General features: G+C 36.7%; 1 protein-coding gene across 1 annotated transcript; it reads left to right on the top strand.

Annotated features, from left to right (window-relative positions):
* The first annotated feature begins 3,602 nt into the window (after window positions 1-3,602).
* On the top strand, window positions 3,603-21,580 carry LOC145786647 (deformed epidermal autoregulatory factor 1-like). The gene is made up of 14 exons (XM_082598342.1): window positions 3,603-3,712; window positions 11,317-11,410; window positions 14,082-14,134; window positions 14,396-14,484; window positions 14,894-14,972; window positions 16,038-16,125; window positions 16,314-16,514; window positions 16,834-17,039; window positions 17,304-17,460; window positions 17,699-17,808; window positions 18,082-18,243; window positions 19,037-19,148; window positions 19,900-20,096; window positions 20,848-21,580. Exons 1-14 carry the CDS (start codon window positions 3,626-3,628, stop codon window positions 21,034-21,036), a joined length of 1,824 nt encoding a protein of 607 aa, XP_082454468.1. The 5' UTR covers window positions 3,603-3,625; the 3' UTR covers window positions 21,037-21,580.
* Window positions 21,581-21,804: the final 224 nt, after the last annotated feature.

The following is a 21,804-nucleotide window of genomic DNA, read 5'->3' as shown; positions in this document are numbered from 1 at the left end:
GGAAAAGATGGCAAAACCTTGAAAGGTTTAAAACGTGCCTGAATGAAAAATTATGTAGTAGGCAGTGTTGGGCGCGATAACTCGTTTTTCAGTTAAGCGATAACGATAATCGATAAACGAAAAATGCCTAAAGCGATAACGATAAACGATAAATCAAAAAAAAGTTAAGCGATAACGATAAGCGATAAATTATCGCCGATAATGTCCGATAACGATAACTTTTTTTCTTGATTAGCGCTGCCCCATCCCATGCAGCACGAACTGTTTTCATCAACATGACGAAAAATCGAACATAATATACTGTACAGGGAAAAAACTTTTTGTAAGTTATGCATGAATAGAATCGCAACAGCGGCAGTAGGTATCGAATCTTCAACCTCTTGATCCAGAATCAAACCACTGAGGTAACAGTCGTGCTTATAATTATACCTTCATTCTATTTGATTAATTATACCTTCATTCTATTTGAATAAGACCTTTTGATGATCCGTTAGGTGAAACAATTTGTAAAGGCTTCAGATAGTAATAACTATATTTGATTTAATTATACCTTCAGATACCAGTTGGATGCTTTTATCAATTGAGTTACACTGCCGCTTACGTGCAGTAGGAAAAATAATTAAATCAAATGAAAATACCATAAAAAATTCCAAACTTTGTAGGCTATATCGTTTTCTGTTTACAGCAAAGTCAGCAATAATTGAAAAAATTCCAAAAAACGCAAAATGCTTGAAAATTTATCAGTAATCTTAAACGTTATTGGTAGTAAAAATGTGCATACTGTGAAATCCATCAAGGTTGTCAAATTAGTCGTGTTTGTTTAAGAACAATAACATAATTAGGCTATCGTAATTTACTGATAATTTCAGATAATTTTTTTTGCTTTCTTTGTGAACACCTTCATTAAAGCAATGGCAGAACGCTGAGTTGTTGAGATAAGAATTACAATATAGGCACTGTATTAGTGGGAATAAAAATATTTGATTGAGGTAGGCTAGGTCGCATAGGTAAATGAGAAAGGTTATACTGTATTTAGCATCATTTTACCACGCAACTCGATGCGCCTATTGTCATGCAAAAACTACTACAAGATGCAAAAATGTGATGTCGGTCTGCATGTCAAATGCTTCAAGCAATATCATATTCCGCAATGACTTGTTTCAGTGATATTGTGTTACTTTGCTAATTTTCATCTTCATATTTTTTGAACTTTCATTTTAATAAAATGCTTGATGACAATAATGACATGACAAGACATGAACAAGACATTTCCCATTTATCACTTTGAGCATAGTTAATAATATTAACTATGCTTTGAGCGATAAGTAGGCTAAAATGTAATAACGCTTAAGCATTACGCACAAGAAACTTGTAAAATTTGTTAACGGATTTGCCTAGCGTCTTATATATAGGACGTTTTTTTCTCAAAAAGTACAAACACAATTAGGAAAAACATAATCGTGATATGTTCTTTAGGTCATAATTATGCAATATTTAAATTTTCCGAAAACATTTTTAAGTACTTTCACTTTCGGCACAAATGGGTTAACTTTATAAGTTAAATGGCACTTACGAATTTGGTTATTATTTTTGGATTAAAGTTATATCGCCAAGCTAGAAAAAAATCGATCTTATAGTCTATAACCGATCTTGTGTTGTTATTGTGTGTGAATTTTGTCTTTTAAACTGAGTTTGTGACGTAACCGCACGTCTCAAGGCAAGTTCTTACAATTTTAGTTAATCTACTCATCTAAAGATTTAATACGCTTAAAACAGTAAGTTTCATGTTTTGACGAGAGGGATTTTATTTTTTTACGACAATTACTAAAAACTAACAGTGTAACACTTCCAACGAAAAAAGAAAACACAAGAATAAAATAGTTGATCGTGAGGTGGCGCGAAAGACCATGTTTCCGATGTAAAAGCGGCCTCGTATTGCGACACTTTCACAAACCACTTGCCAATTTCTTTCGCTTCGCTTCAAAGGAATCTGTGCTGTCTGTGCGCTTACATTTTAATTGTAAAATTCACTCGCGATTGCCGATTGCAGCAAAACAACAAGAGGTTGAATGCATTTCATTGCATTGCAATTTGCAACTCTAAAAATTATTGTGTTGTCAGGGCCGTCGCTGCAGGGGGCGTGCCCCCTCCCTTGACAACGACCTGTGCACATACACTTCAGGCACTGAAGAAGAACTGGTTTTAATTTTAGTTTCATTAACTAGGTGGCTAATAAAAATGTTACTTTTCATGGTCTTTCCACTTGTGCGTTGATCCGAAATAAAATTTATCGGCGATTAATTATCGGCGATAATCAAATATTGCCTTTGGCGATAACGATAAACGATAACTGAAAAAATAATTGAGCGATAACGATAAGCGATAAAAATTTATCGCCGATAATTATCGCCGATAAATTATCGCCGATAATGCCCATCACTGGTAGTAGGCTAGCCTATATATCAGTAGTTAGCACGGCCACAAAACCCAAAAAAACAAATAGCAAAAAATAAAACAAAAACAGAGAAGCACACATGTAGTATTGAATGACAGCCTAATGAAAAGTGTTGTGGATTGAATTTGCCAGTTCCAATATTGATGTGGATGAGCAGTCATACATCAGTCAATCAGAGCAGTCAAGCATCAGCATACATTAAATCAGTGATTCCCAACCGCGGCTCTTAGAGCCGCATGCGGCTCCAAGCTAACCTTCTTGCGGCTCTCGTTGACCCCTGAAAATCCCACAAAAAAAAAATCTATTTATAATAACTAGGGCGATTATTTTATGACTTGTCAAAATTGTTTGCGAAGTCAAAATTGTTTACAAACTGTGTTGTCGTTGTGTCGTAGAGGTTGCATTCTGCATTGTCAGTGAAATTTTCATCTTACACAGTGATGTCAGGTTGTTTTTTTGAAAACAAGAAAGTGAATCTAAGAAACAAGCCCAAAACAGGCAAATCAACACAAAGACAAGCCCAATAGTTTGCAACCAATACCAATTAGCACAAAGCACGCTTAAAGCACACATAGGCTATCCGCTAAAGCACACGTTAATTACTTGAGTGTTTTCATGCGGCTCCATACGTACTCTGAAGTTTGAAATTCGGCCCCGACACCAAAAAAGGTTGGGAACCACTGCATTAAATGATTAAGACAGGAATTCCCAATGCAGCAGCCAACAGAAAGACCGTGTAATTCGGTCATTCAGAGGATAAATCAGGGAATATGGATTCATATATTATGAGTCTCTGGGATAAATCATTCATGTACAATGTAAAAAAAATGAGTAGAGTGAGTAGAGTAAGTGAGTGAGTAGTTAGTACTTAGTAGTATCTTTATTTCGTTCTGGACGCGTTAATGACGAAAAAGAAAATGATTAAATGATTGATGATTGAAACAAACTACAAAGATGAAATTAAAACTGATTGACCCCTTTGTTTGTTGTTAGAATTTAAATACTTCGCCTGAATGTTTAATATTTTCGTGCTGTTTAAAGTGTCGAAATTCTCTTTTTTTCATGAAATTAAAAAACTGACTTTATTGTTTTCCTCACTCGGTGGCGCATAGAACAATGCAACAGACCGTGTCCCGAAGTTGATAAATACCATTTTCGGAGTTCGTCAAAATGTCCGATGCTTTGCAATGTATTCCGAGGACTGCCGATTCCGAAGTCATCTCACAGACTTCTCCAACTGCTGTCCCTGAGACAACGGTAAGTAATGCGTTATTTTGTCTTTATGGTGTATTATAGTGAGTTAATTTAGTGTTCTACTTGTTCAATCCTGAATAGCATTTGATTGCAGGGCCCACAAGAGGGGGGGACAACCGGTGCATTGCACCGGGGCCCGGTGAGTTCAAGGGGGCCCGACAAAATGTCTAAATTCACGCGTTAAAATTGATTTCAACGATTTTGCATAAATATTGTTTTTTATATTAGTTCCGTATGTCGATTGGGCCCCCTCATGGGTATGCCCTTTTTTAAAACTACAGAATTTTCAATTTTTTAGGTTCAAGGGGCCCGACAAAATGTATAAATTTGCTTGCTCAGGTCGATTTTGCATAAAATATTGTTTTAATGTTAGTTTCGTATTTTGATTGGGCTCCCTCATGGGTAGCCTATAAATGCCCTTTTTCAAAACTACAAAATTTTCAATTTTTTGGGTTCAAGGGGCCCGACAAAATGTTTAAATTTGCGAGCTCAGGTCGATTTTGCATAAAATATTGTTTTTTATAGTAGTTTTGTGTTTCGATTGGGCCCCCTCATGGGTATGCCCTTTTTCAAAATTACAGAATTTTCAATTTTTTGAGTTCAAAATGCCCGACAAAATGTTTAAATTTGCATGCTCAGGTCGCTTTTGCATAAAATTTTGTTTTTCATATTAACGGTAGCTTCATATTTCAATTGGGCCCCCCCTCATGGGTATGCCCTTTTTCAAAACTACAGAATTTTCAATTTTTTAGTTCAAAGGGCTCGAGAAAATGTTCAAATTTGCATGCTCAGGTCGATTTTGCATAAAATATTGTTTTTTATATTAGTTTTGTGTTTCGATTGGGCCCCCTCATGGGTATGCCCTTTTTCAAAACTACAGAATTTTTAATTTGTTGAATTCAAGGGGCCCGACAAAATGTTTAAATTTGCGGGCTCAGGTCGATTTTGCATAAAATATTGTTTTTTACTTCATATTGTAATAGTTTCGTATTTTGATTGGGCCCCCCTCATGGGTATGCTCTTTTTTATGACTACAGAATTTTCAATTTTTTACTTTCAGGGGGGCCTGACAAAATGTTTAAATTTGCGTGCCAAGGTCTATTTTGCATGAAATATTATTTTTTATGGTAGTTTCGTATTTCGATTGGGCCCATCATGGGCATTATTTTTTTAAAAACTACAGAAAACACATATTGCAGTGTGAATGAATATTTCAGTTTATTTCAATGTTTTAATTTCAGTGGTGTTTTAATGTGAATATTTGGGTGTGTACGGTATGTTTTAATAAGCAATTGATTGATCAGGTTAGGTTACAGTCATTACACAGAAGGTATTCCATGCATTTTTCTGACATCTTGTCAATTTATGACACAAGCAAGCAGTGACAGTTATGTGTAATCATGTTGAACTGGTACAATTTTAGTTGTAGATAATTTTGTTTAGTGTGATATTCTAAGAGTTCAGAAAGTAGTAAAAAGTACCGGTATTGAAATATTGTTAGAATTGCTTAGCAAGAAGTCGTTACTGTCACTTTTTCAGTACAAAAATGCTCAAGTGTTTTTTTTTGGATATATATATATAGCCTACTAATTAATCCAGAAATTGATTGCAGCAGTTGCAAATAAAAGTGCTCAATGTTTAAAAGACAGAGCTAATGTAAACCATTATTTAATCAACTATAAAAAGTTTGCGCTACCATTGGTTTCATGTACTGCAAGGTACAATCATCAGGCGCATACTTATTCAAATAGAATAGCCTACTAATTAATATACTAATTAGAGATGTACCGATATATCGGTATCGGTGATATCGGCCATTTTTTGAGTATCGGTATCGGCAAAATTTGGCCGATACTAAACACGGAAAAAAAAGGCGTTTGCTGCGGATTTTCTAGAGAAGCAAAGATATAAATTTTTTATAGTAGTAAGTAACGTCACATTGATGTAGAAAAATAACAACCTGTTTAAATTTTTGATAGTCACACTCCCATGACTTCTTGCGCGCAAGTTTTAACATTGGTTGCTTAGAGTGATTCTTTCACTTAAACAAAACATTTTGTTTCAGCGGTTTTGCGTTGTTCGATTCTTAAATTGTGTAAGGAGACTCAATTTCTCCAATATTTATCATTTGTGTTTCTTTTTTACTCTCAGCAGAGTATGAAACTTGTAAAAGTTTTTCATCCATACAACGTCATTATTGCGTTCATAAACGTAGTTGCACTGATGAGAATTTAATATTCGAAAACGCGTTCTGCAACACTGTTTTTTGCACTCTGCAATGCCTGATGCAGATTTATCTGTAGATTTCCATCACGCATTGAAGCGGTGATCTGATAATGAAATTTTCTACGGTTCGAGAAAAAGTTTTCTCTGCCTATAAAACGTTGAATGGTAGTTTAATTAATTATTTCTGAAAGTTCCTTGGTTTCATATTATCTGAATTAAATTATTATATCTGAAATCGGCATAATAACGTGACATCATCTAAACGTAACAGAAATAGCGAAGAGCAAGTATCACTATAAAAAAAAAACACAAAAATGCAACGCAAATAGGCAACATCAAAAGACATGGATGTTCTTTGACTTGTCAGCAGCAAGTGGTGATAACTGTGGCTGTGGGAGTTTGTTGCGCAGCCTACTTAGCCTACTCTGACATTGTTTAAGCTTGATGAGTTTATTACAACGAAAGGTGGAAATTAAATCACAAACTGATAGAACCAGCTTACTAAAAACAACCAAGTTACATGTTTTTTTTAAACGTTTAGCAACGTAAAAACGATGCAAAATTATACATTTTTGCTACCTTGGTAGTCTTGGCCTGGCAAAAGCTTCTCAACCAAACGACAAGCGCCCTTAAGGGTAGAACCTTTGACATACTGATATCCAATTGAACGAACCCGAACCATCAGATGTTAGGTTGTCCGTCCAATTGTGGCTATTTCAGCATTCAGCCAGAGAGTTGATTATTACTTTAAACTTTTTTTGGTAATTACACAACAAACAAGAGCAATAGCAGTGGTGGGAAGTTGCATTTTTCCTTTGTTCCGAGAAACGCAACCTTGATGACGTCATGAACAGCGTAGCTTCTGATTGGTTGATGATTCAATGGGATATCAGTATGTTAAAGTGCCTACCGCCCTTAGGTTGCACATTACTTGTCGTATAGTTTTTGTACGACTACACAAATGACTTGGTTTACATTTTACATCTTATTATCAATTATGATTGCCTATTTGGAGAGTTTGCGCAAACTCTTTATTAATTTTTCAGAAACCCCAATTATGATATAATGTTTCTTCCCTTATACCCCAGCTCTCAATCACGGTGGCCTTTCATTACTAAAACCTACTATTATGACACAACATTGAGTTGGGATTGGATTCTTGAATCTTCAAGTACCAAGGACTTCGAAATCCGTCCATTGTCACTCATAATGACGTAATAATGCCCCTTTGGCCCCTAATGTTGCCCATTTGAAGTTCCCCTTGCTGCTCTATAAATTTCCAAATTTGGTTGGTTTTGTGGCGTATTTTGGAATTTATTTATTGTAAGCGCTAAACTTGAACACAACTAATTTTAAATTTAGGGGATTTTTTGGTTTTAGGCTAATTTGTCACTGTGTCAGTCGCGGTGGTGCCACCGCTTGTGTTTTAGCACAAGATCTTGTGGTTTTACTTTTGATCTTGTGCTCTTGTGCTTTAAGTTTTACCTTATTTGCATAAAACTATTCAAAAAAGCTTTTTTTAATAGTTTTATGCAAATAAGGTAAAACTTAGCATTTGATATAATTACTTGCAAATACCAAAATTGCTTCTTTTTGTAACACTAAAGTATCGGCCAAAATATCGGTATCGGTATCGGCCTAAAAAAGTGATATCGGTATCGGTATCGGCCAAAATATTGGTATCGGTACATCTCTAATACTAATTATACTGAACTTCTCTAATATAGCCTGAGACAGTACAGTATTTTTGAGTTTTTAGGACTTGAATGATTTTGCTATATATTGGAATGCAAGCAAGTTTCATGGAGGCAGTGCTGGAAAATAATTTTGTCCTTGTAGCAGGGCCAAATGTCATAGCAGTCTAACAAAAATCGAAAAAAAGTTTAAAGATTAGTGAAAGTGTGATTTTTTGAGTAAAAAATCATAGATCTTTACTTCTGTTGAAGTACAGTTTCTTTTAACTCTAGACAGAATCAGAAGTGTCCTAATTGCAATGCAACATACTTTTTCCAGCACTGCAGAAAGGTGTTGATTTTCAAAAATATGCTTAGTAATTAGTATATAAACAAATATTTTTTTTTTATACTGTATCTTAAGTTTTCCTTTTCATTTGTTTTCACTAAGTTTTCTCCAGCCAGGCCAATCCAATCTTACTCTTGAATTTCAGGAACAGTGTCAATATTGACTCAAAACAGCCATTCTGTAGTTATGCAGGGTATTTGTAAAGGTATGGATACATAGTATAGTGATAGATGTAGGTACATTTACATTGATAAGACTTGAAAATAGAAATATATTCAACTTTGTTTTCTACTGACCGCTTGCTGTAGAAATGAAGAGAAAGTGACTCTCAATCGTGCTTGAATGCAGTTTCACTCAAACAAGCAAAGAAAACTAAAGGAGTAAAAATAAGAAGCAGCCTATTGATCCTGAAATGAAGTTGGTATATATATATATTTCTTAATGTCATGAACAATAGCAATGCATTCATCCAAGTTTGGTCTCCTAGTCTCTGCTGATTTTAAGGTCAGAAATGATACTGTACGGTATGTTAATGTAAAGCTGCATGCACACATATGCTATGCTACATACAGTATGTATGTCAGCCATGCCGGATAGTGTTGCCATTTTTATCTTCAAAGTGGATATTTTTACCCACTTTTTGTCATGGTTACAATCAGGTGTTGCCAGAGTTAGGATTAAAGTTAGGAAGGGTTAAGGTTAGAGTTAGGAATAAGGTTAGGGTTTTGATCTTTGCCCAGGACTAAAAAAAATTTCCAAAATATGATACCGTACAAGTTTTTGTTTTCAACAGCTATAAACCTTTCTTCAAATTTGGGCAGAATTCCTTATCTGGCAACACTATTGAGGCTATATTTACACTACATAGTGTAACTATAGCCACAGCCTTTTATCTTTGTGTATAACTAGTGTGTATCTGTGAATTCAAAGTCATAAACACCAGTACAATACTGCATTCTTTGTGAAATGGTGGAGTGTTAATACTTTAACCTCTTGTATTCTTTGTATAATTTTTATAACAGGTCTGGTTTTAAAATAAAAACACTGTGCGGAACACCATGTATGCATTGGCCTTGTGGACTAATGCGCACCGCAAATTTTGCTTGTGATTTGTGAGATATCATGCGACATGTCGCGCTGGGGGGCCCGGCAGCAACATCTGCACCGGGGCCCGGCAGGGCTCTTGGAGGCCCTGTTTGATTGTACAGTACTTCTTGCAATTGTAGCCTAATGAAGTTCAATTATATTTCAGGTTAACTCCAAAGCTGTATTGTATAGGCTAGTACGGTATCTATATGTACTGATTGATTTAGTGTTGAAACATTAATTGATTACTATTCAACTTAACAAAAATATTTTATTTTTTCTCTTCTTCATTCTTATTTCTTGCAACCATGAGTTTATTTTAATAATTTACGTTTGATTTCAATGTTATGCTCAGTAGGTGAAGTTGTGTGTTTCAATCTTTGAAGTTTATGGTTATTTTCTTATCATAAAGTCTTATCATTTTTATTATTACTGTACCCGAAGTATTTCTACAGAGTTAAATTCAAACTATGCCTTTTCTTTTAAATAGGAACTAAATTAATAAACTCGAAGTTAATTCTGAAAGTTAAGCAGCAAAGTTTTTGCTCTCTAGGTCCAAATCTAAAAAACTAGATTTGTGATAAATTGAGATCTGTACATAAACTAATTTTAGTAAAATAAAGATGATTATTGGATTGTGAACATTTTAATACCAAAATTTTCAAAATTGATCAAGAACTTATAAAGAAGGAAGTGGCTACATTTACGGCGCCGTAAATAAAGCCGTTTCATGCCTTTTTTTTAGTCTTTACGTCGATTTTACTGCGCATGCGCGTTGGTGGGTATTTTTTCTTCTTTCTCGAAATAACAATTGAAAAAAAGTGCGTATATAACTTCTAAATTCAACTGCTTTTGCCAAGTGAATCCGTGGCACGTGCGATCTTTGTCTGGCTCGTACTACCAAGGATATGAGTTCGATACCACCAAGAGGTGTTTCTTTTTTAAACTAAATTCGAACCCGAAGGGACTCAATCGTTAGGCTACGCATTTTTGTGGCCGTTCAGTTTAGTTAGTTTTTAGTTCTGACCATCACAACAAAAAAACAATATATGACAAACATAGCTGAGTAAGGTAGAAGCGACAAAACGCGGACGTTATAGGCTAGCGTGCATGATACCGAAGCAGGACGATCAGTTCAAAATATGGCACGGTTGTAGCACCTTTAATAAAATTTTTATAAATTGAGAACAAAGAGAAAAAAAGGCTAGCGAGTTTTTTTCTTTAACAATTAATATGAGTAAAAAAAAAATTTTAATTCTTAAAATTTTTAGGTGTTACGACCGTGCCATATTTTAAACTGATTGTCCAACTTTGCTATCATGCACGCTTTTACGTCCGCGTTTTGTCTCTTCTACCTTTTTCTAGACCTCTGCTATGTTTGTCATATACTGTTTTTTCGTTGTGATGGTCAGAACTAAAAACAAACTAAACTGAACGGCCACAAAAATGCGTAGCCTAACGATTGAGTCACTTCGGGTCCGAGTTTAGTTTAAAAAAAGAAACACCTCTTGGTGGTATCGAACTCATATCCTTGGGAATACGAGCCAGACAAAGATCGCACGCACCACGGATTCACTTGGCAAAAGCAGTTGAATTTAGAAGTTCTATATGCACTTTTTTTCATTTGTTTTTTCGAGAAAGAAGAAAAAATACGCACCAGCGCGCATGCATAGAAAAAGCGACGTAAAGATTAAAAAAAAGGTAAGGAACGGCTGTATCTACGGCGCCGTAACTGTAGCCACTTCCTATAAAGAAATTATAGCCTCTTTTCTAGGTTTGGTTGCTGTGCATTTTTAAAATAGTGTTTTTCAAACAGTGTTTTATCGATGCATATTTTGAGCCTTTCGGTTTTGTCATCTTTTCCTTTTGTTGGTGCGAAATTCGTGTATTTACCTTATCGTTTTTTACATGTTCCTGCTAGCAATGAAAAATAAATGGAATTGAATTTCACATTTGTCTTCGTGATCCAGAAAATTTAAAGTATATAACTTCTGGATCATTAAACTGGAACTTGATATTTTGATAATAAACTAGATAACCACTGATATTGCAAAAAGATTGATATGTAGAACTTTAACTTGGAAATATTTTTTACGTAAGTTTAAACCCTACAAACTATCAAGTCGGATGAAGATATCCTACCTTACGAAATATTGGATTATCACATTCTATCTGACATTGTCATTTGTTTTATTATCATAGTACTACCTCAATGAAGCATATTTGTGGAAGCTTAGGCCTACCAATGCTAATTATGAATGTGTTTTATAAAGATACATGCAGTTTCAATTAGCCGAAAAGAAAGAAGCCAACATAATGATGCCGATGACACTTGGCCAAAACAGAACAATGAAGCTACTTCAAATGGTAAATATAAATAATAGGCCTACTTAAACATTTGAACATCTCAGTTTAACTGTAAATTCATTACCTTTCACTGGATGACTGGATAAACATTTTTTGTGAAAAGTTCAAACATTAATTTATTTCCAGTTGTGTGTTTTAATACCAACTAATACAGGAAGTCTTTTTCAATTGTCAAAAGTGCAAACTTAAGTTTTATTGTGTCAAATGCATTTTTTAGTTTTGTTGTCAGAGTCAACATTGTCAGAGGTGTCATATCTTAATTTTTTTGCTTATTTTACACCTTTACAAAGCACTGAATTAGCAGAGGTGGGCACCCGCTACTTTTAAAGTAGTGCACTACCCGCTACCGCTACTTAGGCCAAAGTAGCGCGCGCTACCGCTACTCGGGTCAAAGTAGCGCACGCTACCGCTACTTTTGTCTAAAATGACACTAAAAACACTCAAGTCCCTAGTGACACAAAAACGATCTTGAAAACGAATGTTATCATTCGTTTACACTGTCATTTTAACGTCGTTATAGAAAACATATTCTAAGGGAAATTTATTGTTACGCATCTTTCAAAAACACGAGCATTTCAAAATGAGAGTCACTAAGTCCTGCCCGCTTTCGCTTAAGCACATCGTTTCCAACCAGGGCCTCTGAGAGAAATTTTCACTAGGGGTACGAAGAGTTATTCCGGGCCCCCTTTGTCTTGGGCAAAAAGTGTGATGTTTACTTAGGCGTATTGCACACCATACAACATTTTACTGCAGAATTAGACATCTGTGCGCAATAATAGTATCAGGCTGCAATAAAACTATTATTTTGTGTTGTGCATATCATGTGATCTGTCCCTCGCCAATTCCTGCATTGAATTCGTGTGTCAGTTGTTGATGTTGCTGTTGAGAGGTGTCGCTTATACATCTTTAATGTAAAATTTTTAAATTTATTTTTTTATTTCTCAAATTTTTTAATTCTTTTAGATGTAGCTTATAATTATTTCTGAAGAGGACACTATGTGGTGTCGAAAACGTTGGATTTAGTAGTTTTTTCATGCTTTTTTTGTGTGTTTAATGTTAAATCCGATAACGTTACTGAGTGTTATATGTATCTGGTACAAGCCAAGCTCTCTACCAAGGCTCAAACATAACATCTTGTTAAAACATAATCAAGTTAATCATCTGACCAATCCTAACCTTTCTTCATTAACTTTTGCATTCACCACATGCCCAGCACTAGCAGAGGTGAACGAGAGAAGTCACTTTTTTTGACTCCGGCTCCGGTCCTGCTCCGAAAGTATTCTCTGGCTCCTGCTCTAACTTCGAAATTCATTTTGAAGTGAAATAAGCGTGAAACTACCTTTGTCAAATAGTTTAAAACAAAAACACCAGGGCTTTTTGCCCGGGTTTTTCTCAAACCTGCTTTTGCTACACTATGCCCCTCCCCCGGACAGGAGAATAACTGACTTTTATGATTTAATTTAGGGTGCTTTTATCAGAACATTTTTGCATGTAAAGCATTAAATTACCACTTTGGGTCCCTAATTTGCTCGCAAAACACTCGATTACCTTTCTGGGCCCTTTTGCTAGATTATGGGCCCCCCAGGACTAAACAATAACAACTTTTATGCTTGAAATCAGTCGTTTAGGATGGTTTTCACCAAACATTTTTGCGCGTAAACTATAAAACCACAATTTCGGCCCCCCCCAAAAAACACAGGCCTGGGCCCTCAAGGGTACGCCGTACCCTCCGTACCCCCCTCTCATTGGCCTTGTTTCCAACAGAGAAAAGTGTCTCCACCGCAGCACTGGAAGGAATGGGTGTGTTGTATTTAATGAACAGATGTTTTAACTCGGTATTCGAAAAGCTCAAGGACTTGCTCTTGTCCGAAAAAAAGGCGTCTACAATTGCTGTTTTCTTCTGCACCGACGTTTCACAGATGGCGCAAACACTCCAAAAGATACATCCTTGGGGTCATAACTGGTGTTGGTGTCACTCTTCTCGGTATTAACCTGGCTTGATGTCTCCCGCAACAGTCGAATTACATCTGTCTTGACTTTTTCTCGCAGTGCGTCAGCATCATCCGTAGAAACGTAGTGCACAAATTGTAGCCACGACGCCTTGAAGGAGAGATGAAGACATGATGCCATAACGCATTTCATGTCATTGAAGCACTTGTTGAATCGTTTCTTCACCCCTTCAAGGACTTTCACTTTCAACTCCTCACAGGTCACAAGATCACTGATCTCGGTTAACTTCTTCCCGCAAATTGTGATGATTGGAAGCAAGACTCCGTAATACGCCTTGGACTCGCCCTGGAGAATGTCTAAAGCCTGGCAGATAGGCTTCATCACACGGAGATATTCACCAAAGAAGTTGACGTCAGCTAGAAAAGACCGAAACTTTCCAACCAAACCGATTATATAGCTGCTTGACCACGCCAGTATTGCAAAAAACAAGCATTTTTTTCAACTTAAATTAAAAATTAGCGGGTAGCGGGAGTGCGACTGAAAAAAAGTAGCACCTCTCCTGCTACCGCTACTTTGGAAAAAAATAGCGCCGCTACTGCAGCCGCTACTCCAACTAAAAAGTAGCACCGCTTCCGGTACTTTTACCAAAAAAGTAGCTACAAAAGTAGCGCGCTACTGCCCACCTCTGTGAATTAGTAACATGCACATATCTTTGCTTCAGAATCAGGACAACATGAAGTTACCACTACCTTTGCATCTCCCAGAAAAAGTCAAGTATGTAATTGTATTTAATCAAAATTACAAATTTGTTGAGATCTTGTGAAAGCCATTTACACTCGGGCAGGCTTACTGTGCAGAATTGGTTTATGAAGATATCCTATAAACTTTATTGTATCCCACAAGCTGCTGTCCATTTAAAAATGGTTTGGAATTAAACTAGTCGAAATCTTCAACAACTATTTTTCATCGTGGGTGGCTGTGTAAATTTAGCCAACTTTAATGCCATGCCTCTTAAAATATTTTGCACTTTTAAAGGAAATCACTTTGAACAATGAACCGGGATTTGTTCAGCAAACATTGGCAAAGTCTCCACATATTGTTGGAACGATTGGACATGTCATAAAGTGAGAATGTTATACTTCTTATTCTTTCAATTTGCTTGCAGTTCAAGTAGAGGTACTCTGACTGTTTTTAGGCCTTTGCAAGCATGAGAACCGTTAATGTTAGAATGCGACCATTATAGTTTTTTTTTAATTACAATGCATTTTTGTCCATTACTTTCTTGTATTGTTAACGCTCTTTTGCTCTGATCTGAAATGTGCTATCAATATGCCGCTGCTCATGACGACAGGCAGCGCCTGTAAACTTGCTGTTGTCGACAAGTTTTTGTATTATTTCAGTCATCCTTGTGAAGTTTTGTCCTCCGTTGTGTTCGTATTAGTTTATAGCATCATGTACGCTATGAATAACCCTCATTTACACCGGAATTTCTATCTTTGTTATTTTTTTATCAAAAGTGTTTTATTTTTTCAGCAAAGGCAATGCATCTACCGTCGCTCCCACACTTATTGTGATGGCTCCATCTGTGATGAAAGGTCTAAATATTCACAAGGTAAAACGTTTTTGTAACAGATTTCACTGCAATAGACTTAATGTAACTTTCAGGCCAGACTTACTGTGTCGATATTTGAATTCATTTGATGTACAATTGTATATATGTTTCCGATGCTTATAAAATTAAAGCATTTTTCTTACAATATGTGACATTAAAGTATGATTAAGTTTTGTTCAACCCTTATTTATACAAAATTGTATTATATTACCCAATACCGTCTCTACATGAGTCCTAAACTCCATACGAAAGAAATAGCGATGATTACGTAATTACGTTCACTATACAGTTCTTTGTTCACTTTGCTATTAACTGAACTCTAAACCACCAACGAAGAATAACCAACACCTAATTTTTCAATATCATTGGCATCAGAACACCGCTCGTCACTATAAAGAAATTTTATGTTGCTTGATTGAGTAGGCTATCTAATCATGCAAGGAAGCCAATTTTCGTGTCCACTTGTGAATATGCCACTAGCTTTCCAAGATGCAGCCACGCGCTGTTTGTTGGCGTCAAGCAACAAACTGTCAATTTCTAGATAGAAAAATTTGTCCGTTTTAGATTTTTTACGTCGCTAGCCGTTGAAAGGATACAAAAACTGAGCTATCAGGGCATTTTGAATATATAGATTCAGATTCTTTTAAATTCAGATATACGGGTGCGTATCGTATACAGTATTTTATTAGGCATTATACTCAGTTATATATAACTTAAGTTTTGAAAAAACAATGAAAACTATTAATACTACAAAAAGTGCTCAATGCTAAGCAAAAAGGCAAAGCAGAGCGAATTAAATCAAATATATATAGTTATTACTATCTGAATCCTTAACAGCCTGTTTCACCTAACGGATCATCAGAAGGTCTTATTCAAATAGATTCTATTTATTCTAGAATAGAATAGAATAGAATCTATTTATTCTTATTCAAATAGATTCTATTTGAATAAGACCTTCTGATGATCCGTTTAGGTGAAACAGGCTGTTAAGGATTCAGATAGTAATAACTATATTTGATTTAACTTAAGTTTTGTGTATCATTTGATTAACTGTTTGTTGTATAGGTTGGCACACCATCGCACGGCATAAGATTTTCTATGCCAGGAACCAGTCAGCAGATCCTATCTCCGCGTCCTGACCCATCCGGTCAAGGTGTGGTATTTTTCAATAAAACTCTCCTTTTTCGTTAGCACTAGCTAGTAGGTGTCATCGATGTTTGCGTTGAAATGTGTTTCTCACTGGTATTGTGTTTGATACGTGAATTCAGTTACTAAAACATTTTTCAATCGATTGTATTAATGTAAAGGAAAATTTCACATCAGGCCTTTATTCTTTTTTAGTGTTTTACGGCCACTCGTCTACAATAGCGTCTCTTGTCGCCCCAGTTTGCACCCCACAGCCCCACATCACCCCAGCCACCCCGTCAACCCCATCGTCTGCTGTGCTTGTTCCCGAGCAAGACCCATTTCAAAACAGCGATCAGATTTCGGTGACTTGTCGTAAAAACCACGCTGTTCTTGACAGAAGAAAGTTAGGTTCAGGTACGTAAAAGTTTGTCACGTTCTTAGCGAAAAGTGTGGTTTTCATGCACAGAGGCATGATTTGCATTTTCTTAAAGTGATAAACAGTAGCCAATAGGTATACTTAAAACCGATCAAACACATCTTCATCTACTGTCCCCTTTGCCCTTATTGTGACGACAAGGACTAAAGAAACATTACCAACAACTCTCTCAACTAGCTCCGACACTGGCGTGATAAGCTATGAATGAATCCGATTGAAGTTAGTAGTTTTTACTGAAATTTAGTGACATGGGAGGTTAATTTTAACCAGCATTACGATTTAACCGCTGGTTTTCAGGACACCGAGGAAAGTGCATATTGTTTGAAAAAACTTGGATGACTCCAAGTCAGTTTGAAATAGAAAGCGGCTTATCCACGTCGAAAGATTGGAAACGAAGCATCCGTTACGCGGGTTGCACAGTACAAAAGCTTATCAATGAAGGCTTTCTGAAGCCTCATTCAGCAGTGTGCACTTGCGCAGTATGTAGTGATGACGATTCAGTGGTAAGTTTGGAAAAACGTGAAAAAAAGTGTTGCAAGCATTTTCATTGCTGTTCGACATGTGTCTCGTTACTTGTGTGCCTTTGCAGCGTTCCTTGTGTTGTCTTGGCCAACAAAAGTTGGTTTTTATTTCTGTCGACGTTTAAACGATTTAAAAATGGCAATTTGTTCTCACTTATTTCAAGTTATCAAAAAATCTCACGTAATTTTTCTTCTGTTTATTAAAAATCCCACGGGCAACCCTAACACCAGTATATTTCCTTTCAGACTTGCCCCATTCGATTGTTTCAACCATACAAAAGAAGGAAGCGAAGCTCTGTTGCGATGGCAACTTCTTACTCCCCCATTAACAGTCCCATACCCTCTAAAGTGATCACTACTGGCGACTACTACAAGAAAAGTCCACCGCAACACTACGTTTTTTGTAAGCGCTTTGGTAAATACTTTTTAAATAACATGGGTTTTGACTCATCTTCATTGTTTAACATTATATCTTGATATTCAGCAACTCGCATAGTTATAAACTTCATTTTCAATGTTGCAGTGTTGGATTATAAAGCATCAAAGCAAGTAAAATAACTCTCCTTCTTAATGCTAATTGACGTTAAAAGTTATCTTAAAAACTATTAAAGCGTGCCATAATTTTATCTTTCCATCCAAAGCTCCATTACCATCGATCACACCGACCACTGGGGAACATCAGCTAGCGGAGAGCGTCAAGAATTCACTTTCTCCACAAGCAGAATCATTTGTTAGATTGTGTATTGCTGAAGTAAGGCTGGCTATAACTTTATATTGTGACTTTTCAACTGTGCGATCTACATTTAACTAACCAGCGGCCATCATATCAATGTTTACCATATCCGATTAGTAGAATGACTTTTGTATAAACAGTAGATGTGCAGTTGCGATATTGACATTTATCATGTAATAATCAATAATAATCATGTTTTAGTGTTTGCTTCAGTATTATAAATGGTATTTTATAAGTTGCTGCCAACAGACCCCAGTAATGCGTGTCAACCATCGACTAATTTATATACAGTCAGAGTTGTCGGAGCAAAGAATGTGGTGGCAGCTTGAAGAAATGTCGAATAATTTAATGGAGCAAGCGCAGCGACTCAAGACTGCTATTTCTGAAGCTAAGTCTACCAGCATCAACCAGCGCACTGCCTTGTTACACAAGATAGCTTCACATTTCACCAAGGTAAAAATCGAGTTAATTTTTTTTTATGCAAACAAAATCCTAAACTTAAGTTTATAAGTTACCTCTCAAGCAACAAGAGCTTGGCTATGTTTCAATAAGCGCTTGTGTAGGTTCTTCTACTGTGACTTCTATTTGGCCGCGTCTGCCGGCCACGCATTGGACATTTTAGTCACCACCGAATGAAGTTTGCGGAGAGCAGAAGTCAATTTTATTAATTCAGCATTCGCAGACTTTAAATCAATGTAAAGATAGTATGTTTTGCTGGCTAGGTAAATGACCCGACATCGAACTGAGCTTTCTTCCCAACGAAGCATTTCCGTACGTTTGCCACATTATCTTCACTTGTATTGGTTTTGAATAGTACTGACAAAGCGGTCCACTTGAACATTAAGTTAGCAACAACAAAAACCCTTTTTTCTTCGCAGGAACGTAGTCTTGGGGGGGCAATCACCCATCCAATATTAAATCTTGCACCCCTCCAAAAAAATATATTTTAATACTATTACGTTTTAATACCATTGTACTAGTACATGTTGAATGACATTTGCCTCCCTAACAGTTGCTTTTGCCCCCCAAGAATTCCTTTCTAGCTATGTCACTGTTTATTCACTGCTGTGAAAAAGACCGGTGATTAGAACTGCAGTTCTGCAGTGAAAGAGCTGGTTCGAAATGGTTGCAGACCAGCCTGCAGCTATTTTGCATTTCCACTCGCCCTTATCAAATCAGTCAAAACCGCCTGACTGAAAAGCATCTGGCACATTTTAAGTGTTTGCTTATCTTTTTGCTCTCTTAGCAATCTGCGGGAACACCTCAACATGAAAGCATTCGTTCACAAACTAAAACGACCTATGTTACTGAATTACATACCACAACGCCATCTGCTGCGTCCAACATGTTCGTTCCAGGTAGTGAGTTTGCTCTTTCAATGCTTTTTATTATTTAACTGAGCTATTATTATGAGTTTACTCTTGTTTCGAGGTTGTTTACTTTTCATTTTGGTGAATGCAAGCTTCATTCATTGTCCTTGTCCACGATTTAACGTCTTCTGTTTCCCGTATTGGAAGGGTTGGACACTAACTTACCAATAGAAAGGTTTGACGAGTACTTACCAAAAAATATTTTCAATCACAGAATGGTTGTTTATTAGGATGTTTCATTTTTTCACGATTTTTGAAATCAAAAGTGCTTGGGGTTTAATCAGATCAGATTTTGGTTACATATAGCCGATCCGGAATATTTTTTTCAATTGGACGACTTTTAGAGGGTGCATGGCCCCCCAAAGTTTGAAAAATTGAACCAATTCTTGGCCATTCCGCACAAGTTGACACTTTACATGTCTTCCTATCTCCTTCCGTTGCCGACACATCAAAAACTTCTTGCAAATTTTTTCGCGTTTCAAATTTTCAAACTTTGGGGGGGCTGCACAGAGTGCACAGTGCACACCCTGTAAAAGTTGTCCGATTGAAAAAATATTTTAGATCGGCTGTATGTGACCAAAATCCGATCTGATCAGACCTCAAGCATTTTTGATTTAAAAAATCGTGAAAACATGAAACATCCTATTGTTTATAAACCTTAGCCTATTAACTATCAATTTTGTTTGTAGACTAAATCTAAATTGTCATTCTTAAAGAACATCTTACACTTTCTTGTCAGTGTCTCCTACGAATCAGAGGATAAACAGTGCACCGACCTCTGTTCCGAAGCCAGTCACTGATCAGCGCATGGATCGAAGGAAAAGTGGGAACGATACGTCTTCTCAACAATTCTGCAACACTTGCGGCAATGCTGCGATTAGCAAATGCACAGGCTGTCACAAAGCTACTTACTGCTCTACAGCATGCCAGGAAAAAGTAAGATTGGGAAATGTGAAACATCTGTACCACCTGCTATTTGTTCATAGCTTTTAAAAATAACTTATTTTATATTTTTGTAATTTTCCCTCGAATGTTGCCCTGACAAGTTATATCAAAAGAAAGAACTTTTACTGGTAAGTTTGAATTACTTTTTAGTTTTTTTGTCATGTTCACAGTAGACGAACGCTTATGTTGTTATATACTTCCAAGCTCATCAGTCAGAAGTAGGAAAAGAAAAGCTAGAAAGAGAAAAGTATCCTCTCCATCGATTTCTCGCACCCAATTTTCACAGTTCAGGACTCCCGAAACAATCTGATGTGGTGATCCAGACGCTCACAACCATTCTTGCAAACACGTTCACATCACCGCTAATACCAAATGAGATATATGAGTAGAACGACGGCATTCAAATGCCTCTTTCTAAATCCACCACGGGTGTCTTCACTGTCTTGCTTTCTTTGGAGACCGTGGTCACAATCAGTTGACGCTTCAATGGCAGTTTAGCGTATCTGTGGAAATCGTCAAGCGCCAGCAATGATTCGACAACAACTACCTCGAGCTCTTCAAATATGGCATGCTAGTGATCCCGCTCGCTGACCATTTCTCATATAACTCTCTGCAGGCGTCGTATAGTTTTAACAGCACCCAAAGTGCCGACAAAGAAAGGCCATTGCTTTTATAATCTCATTGTTTTCAACAATTGCTATCAAATGTCGTTTCTACTTTTTAAAAATCAAAATACTTGCAGGATTGGTTGAGTGGACACTCTGAAGAGTGTCGGTCTTGTAAGGTAGTTGAATCTATCAGCGCCAAGTCGAAAGAAGCCATTGTGATTCCATGTGCAACTGCTGAAGAGGATTCCTATCCGATAATGTCAACCGCGTCTGCTTTAACCAACCGGTTGGGCAACCAGCTCAAAGAAGTTTCATCGTCGTAACTTGTTTTCCGTGATTGTAAAATGTTGTCCGTTTGTTACGTATTTCCCGCAGCATATCACAGGCTTAATTAGGTTGGTTGGTTTTGAATCTTTATCCTCGACTGACAAAGCCTTGATAGGTTATTCCTGGTAGTTTCGCATACTTATAGACTCTGTAGACTGTAGGTAGAGGCTTTTGACGCAGGGTCGGGTATCGGCCAGTGATTGGCAGAGCGAAGTCTTCCGATTGTTGTTAAAATGTTGTTGCCAGGGAAATGTTCCATCCATTTGGTGCTGCTGAATGGAGAGCAGTCCTAAAAATTCGTTGCTCAAGTGCACACCCCGAGAGTTGAACCGGCGCCGCGTGATCTTGAGTCGGGGGTAATCATTAAGAAAACGGGGAGGACGGCTAACACTGCAGTTTAAAATTTAAAGAAGTCCTTTAAATGTGTTTTTATTTTCTTCTGCAGTTTTTCGCTTTCATGTTAGGCCTACATGTTTGCATTAACATTAAAGATTGGTTTTGTTGGAATTATTATAAGTTATGTAAATAAAGCCAAAAAATAATTCGTTTTTCATCTAATAATTTGATAGTATGTGCCTAGTCTCTCGGCAAACGGTTTAGTGATAGGAGAGGGTGACATTTTTTATAGAAAATTTGAAGTTGTATCCCTTAAAAACTTGTAGCCTACCTCTGCAGGTTGAGACTCTTACACTAATGTACAATGCAAGAGGCTCCGAGAGTGGGAGGAAGTCGGACAACTTTTTCCACTAGCATAGCATTCTGAC

The sequence above is a fragment of the Aplidium turbinatum genome, chromosome 17 (assembly GCF_918807975.1).
Source record: "Aplidium turbinatum chromosome 17, kaAplTurb1.1, whole genome shotgun sequence".
In the NCBI taxonomy this organism is placed as follows: domain Eukaryota; kingdom Metazoa; phylum Chordata; class Ascidiacea; order Aplousobranchia; family Polyclinidae; genus Aplidium; species Aplidium turbinatum.
This window is presented reverse-complemented; position numbering and strand designations above follow the sequence as displayed.

What these genes read in the sequence shown, in the direction of transcription:
- LOC145786647 (XM_082598342.1), top strand. Translation starts at nt 3,626, where the DNA reads ATGTCCGATGCTTTGCAATGTATTCCGAGGACTGCCGATTCCGAAGTC. An exon ending in ACGATTGGACATGTCATAAA is followed by an intron (nt 14,485 to 14,893) that starts GTGAGAATGTTA and finishes TTATTTTTTCAG; the next exon opens with CAAAGGCAATGCATCTACCG. An exon ending in GTCCAACATGTTCGTTCCAG is followed by an intron (nt 19,149 to 19,899) that starts GTAGTGAGTTTG and finishes CTTTCTTGTCAG; the next exon opens with TGTCTCCTACGAATCAGAGG.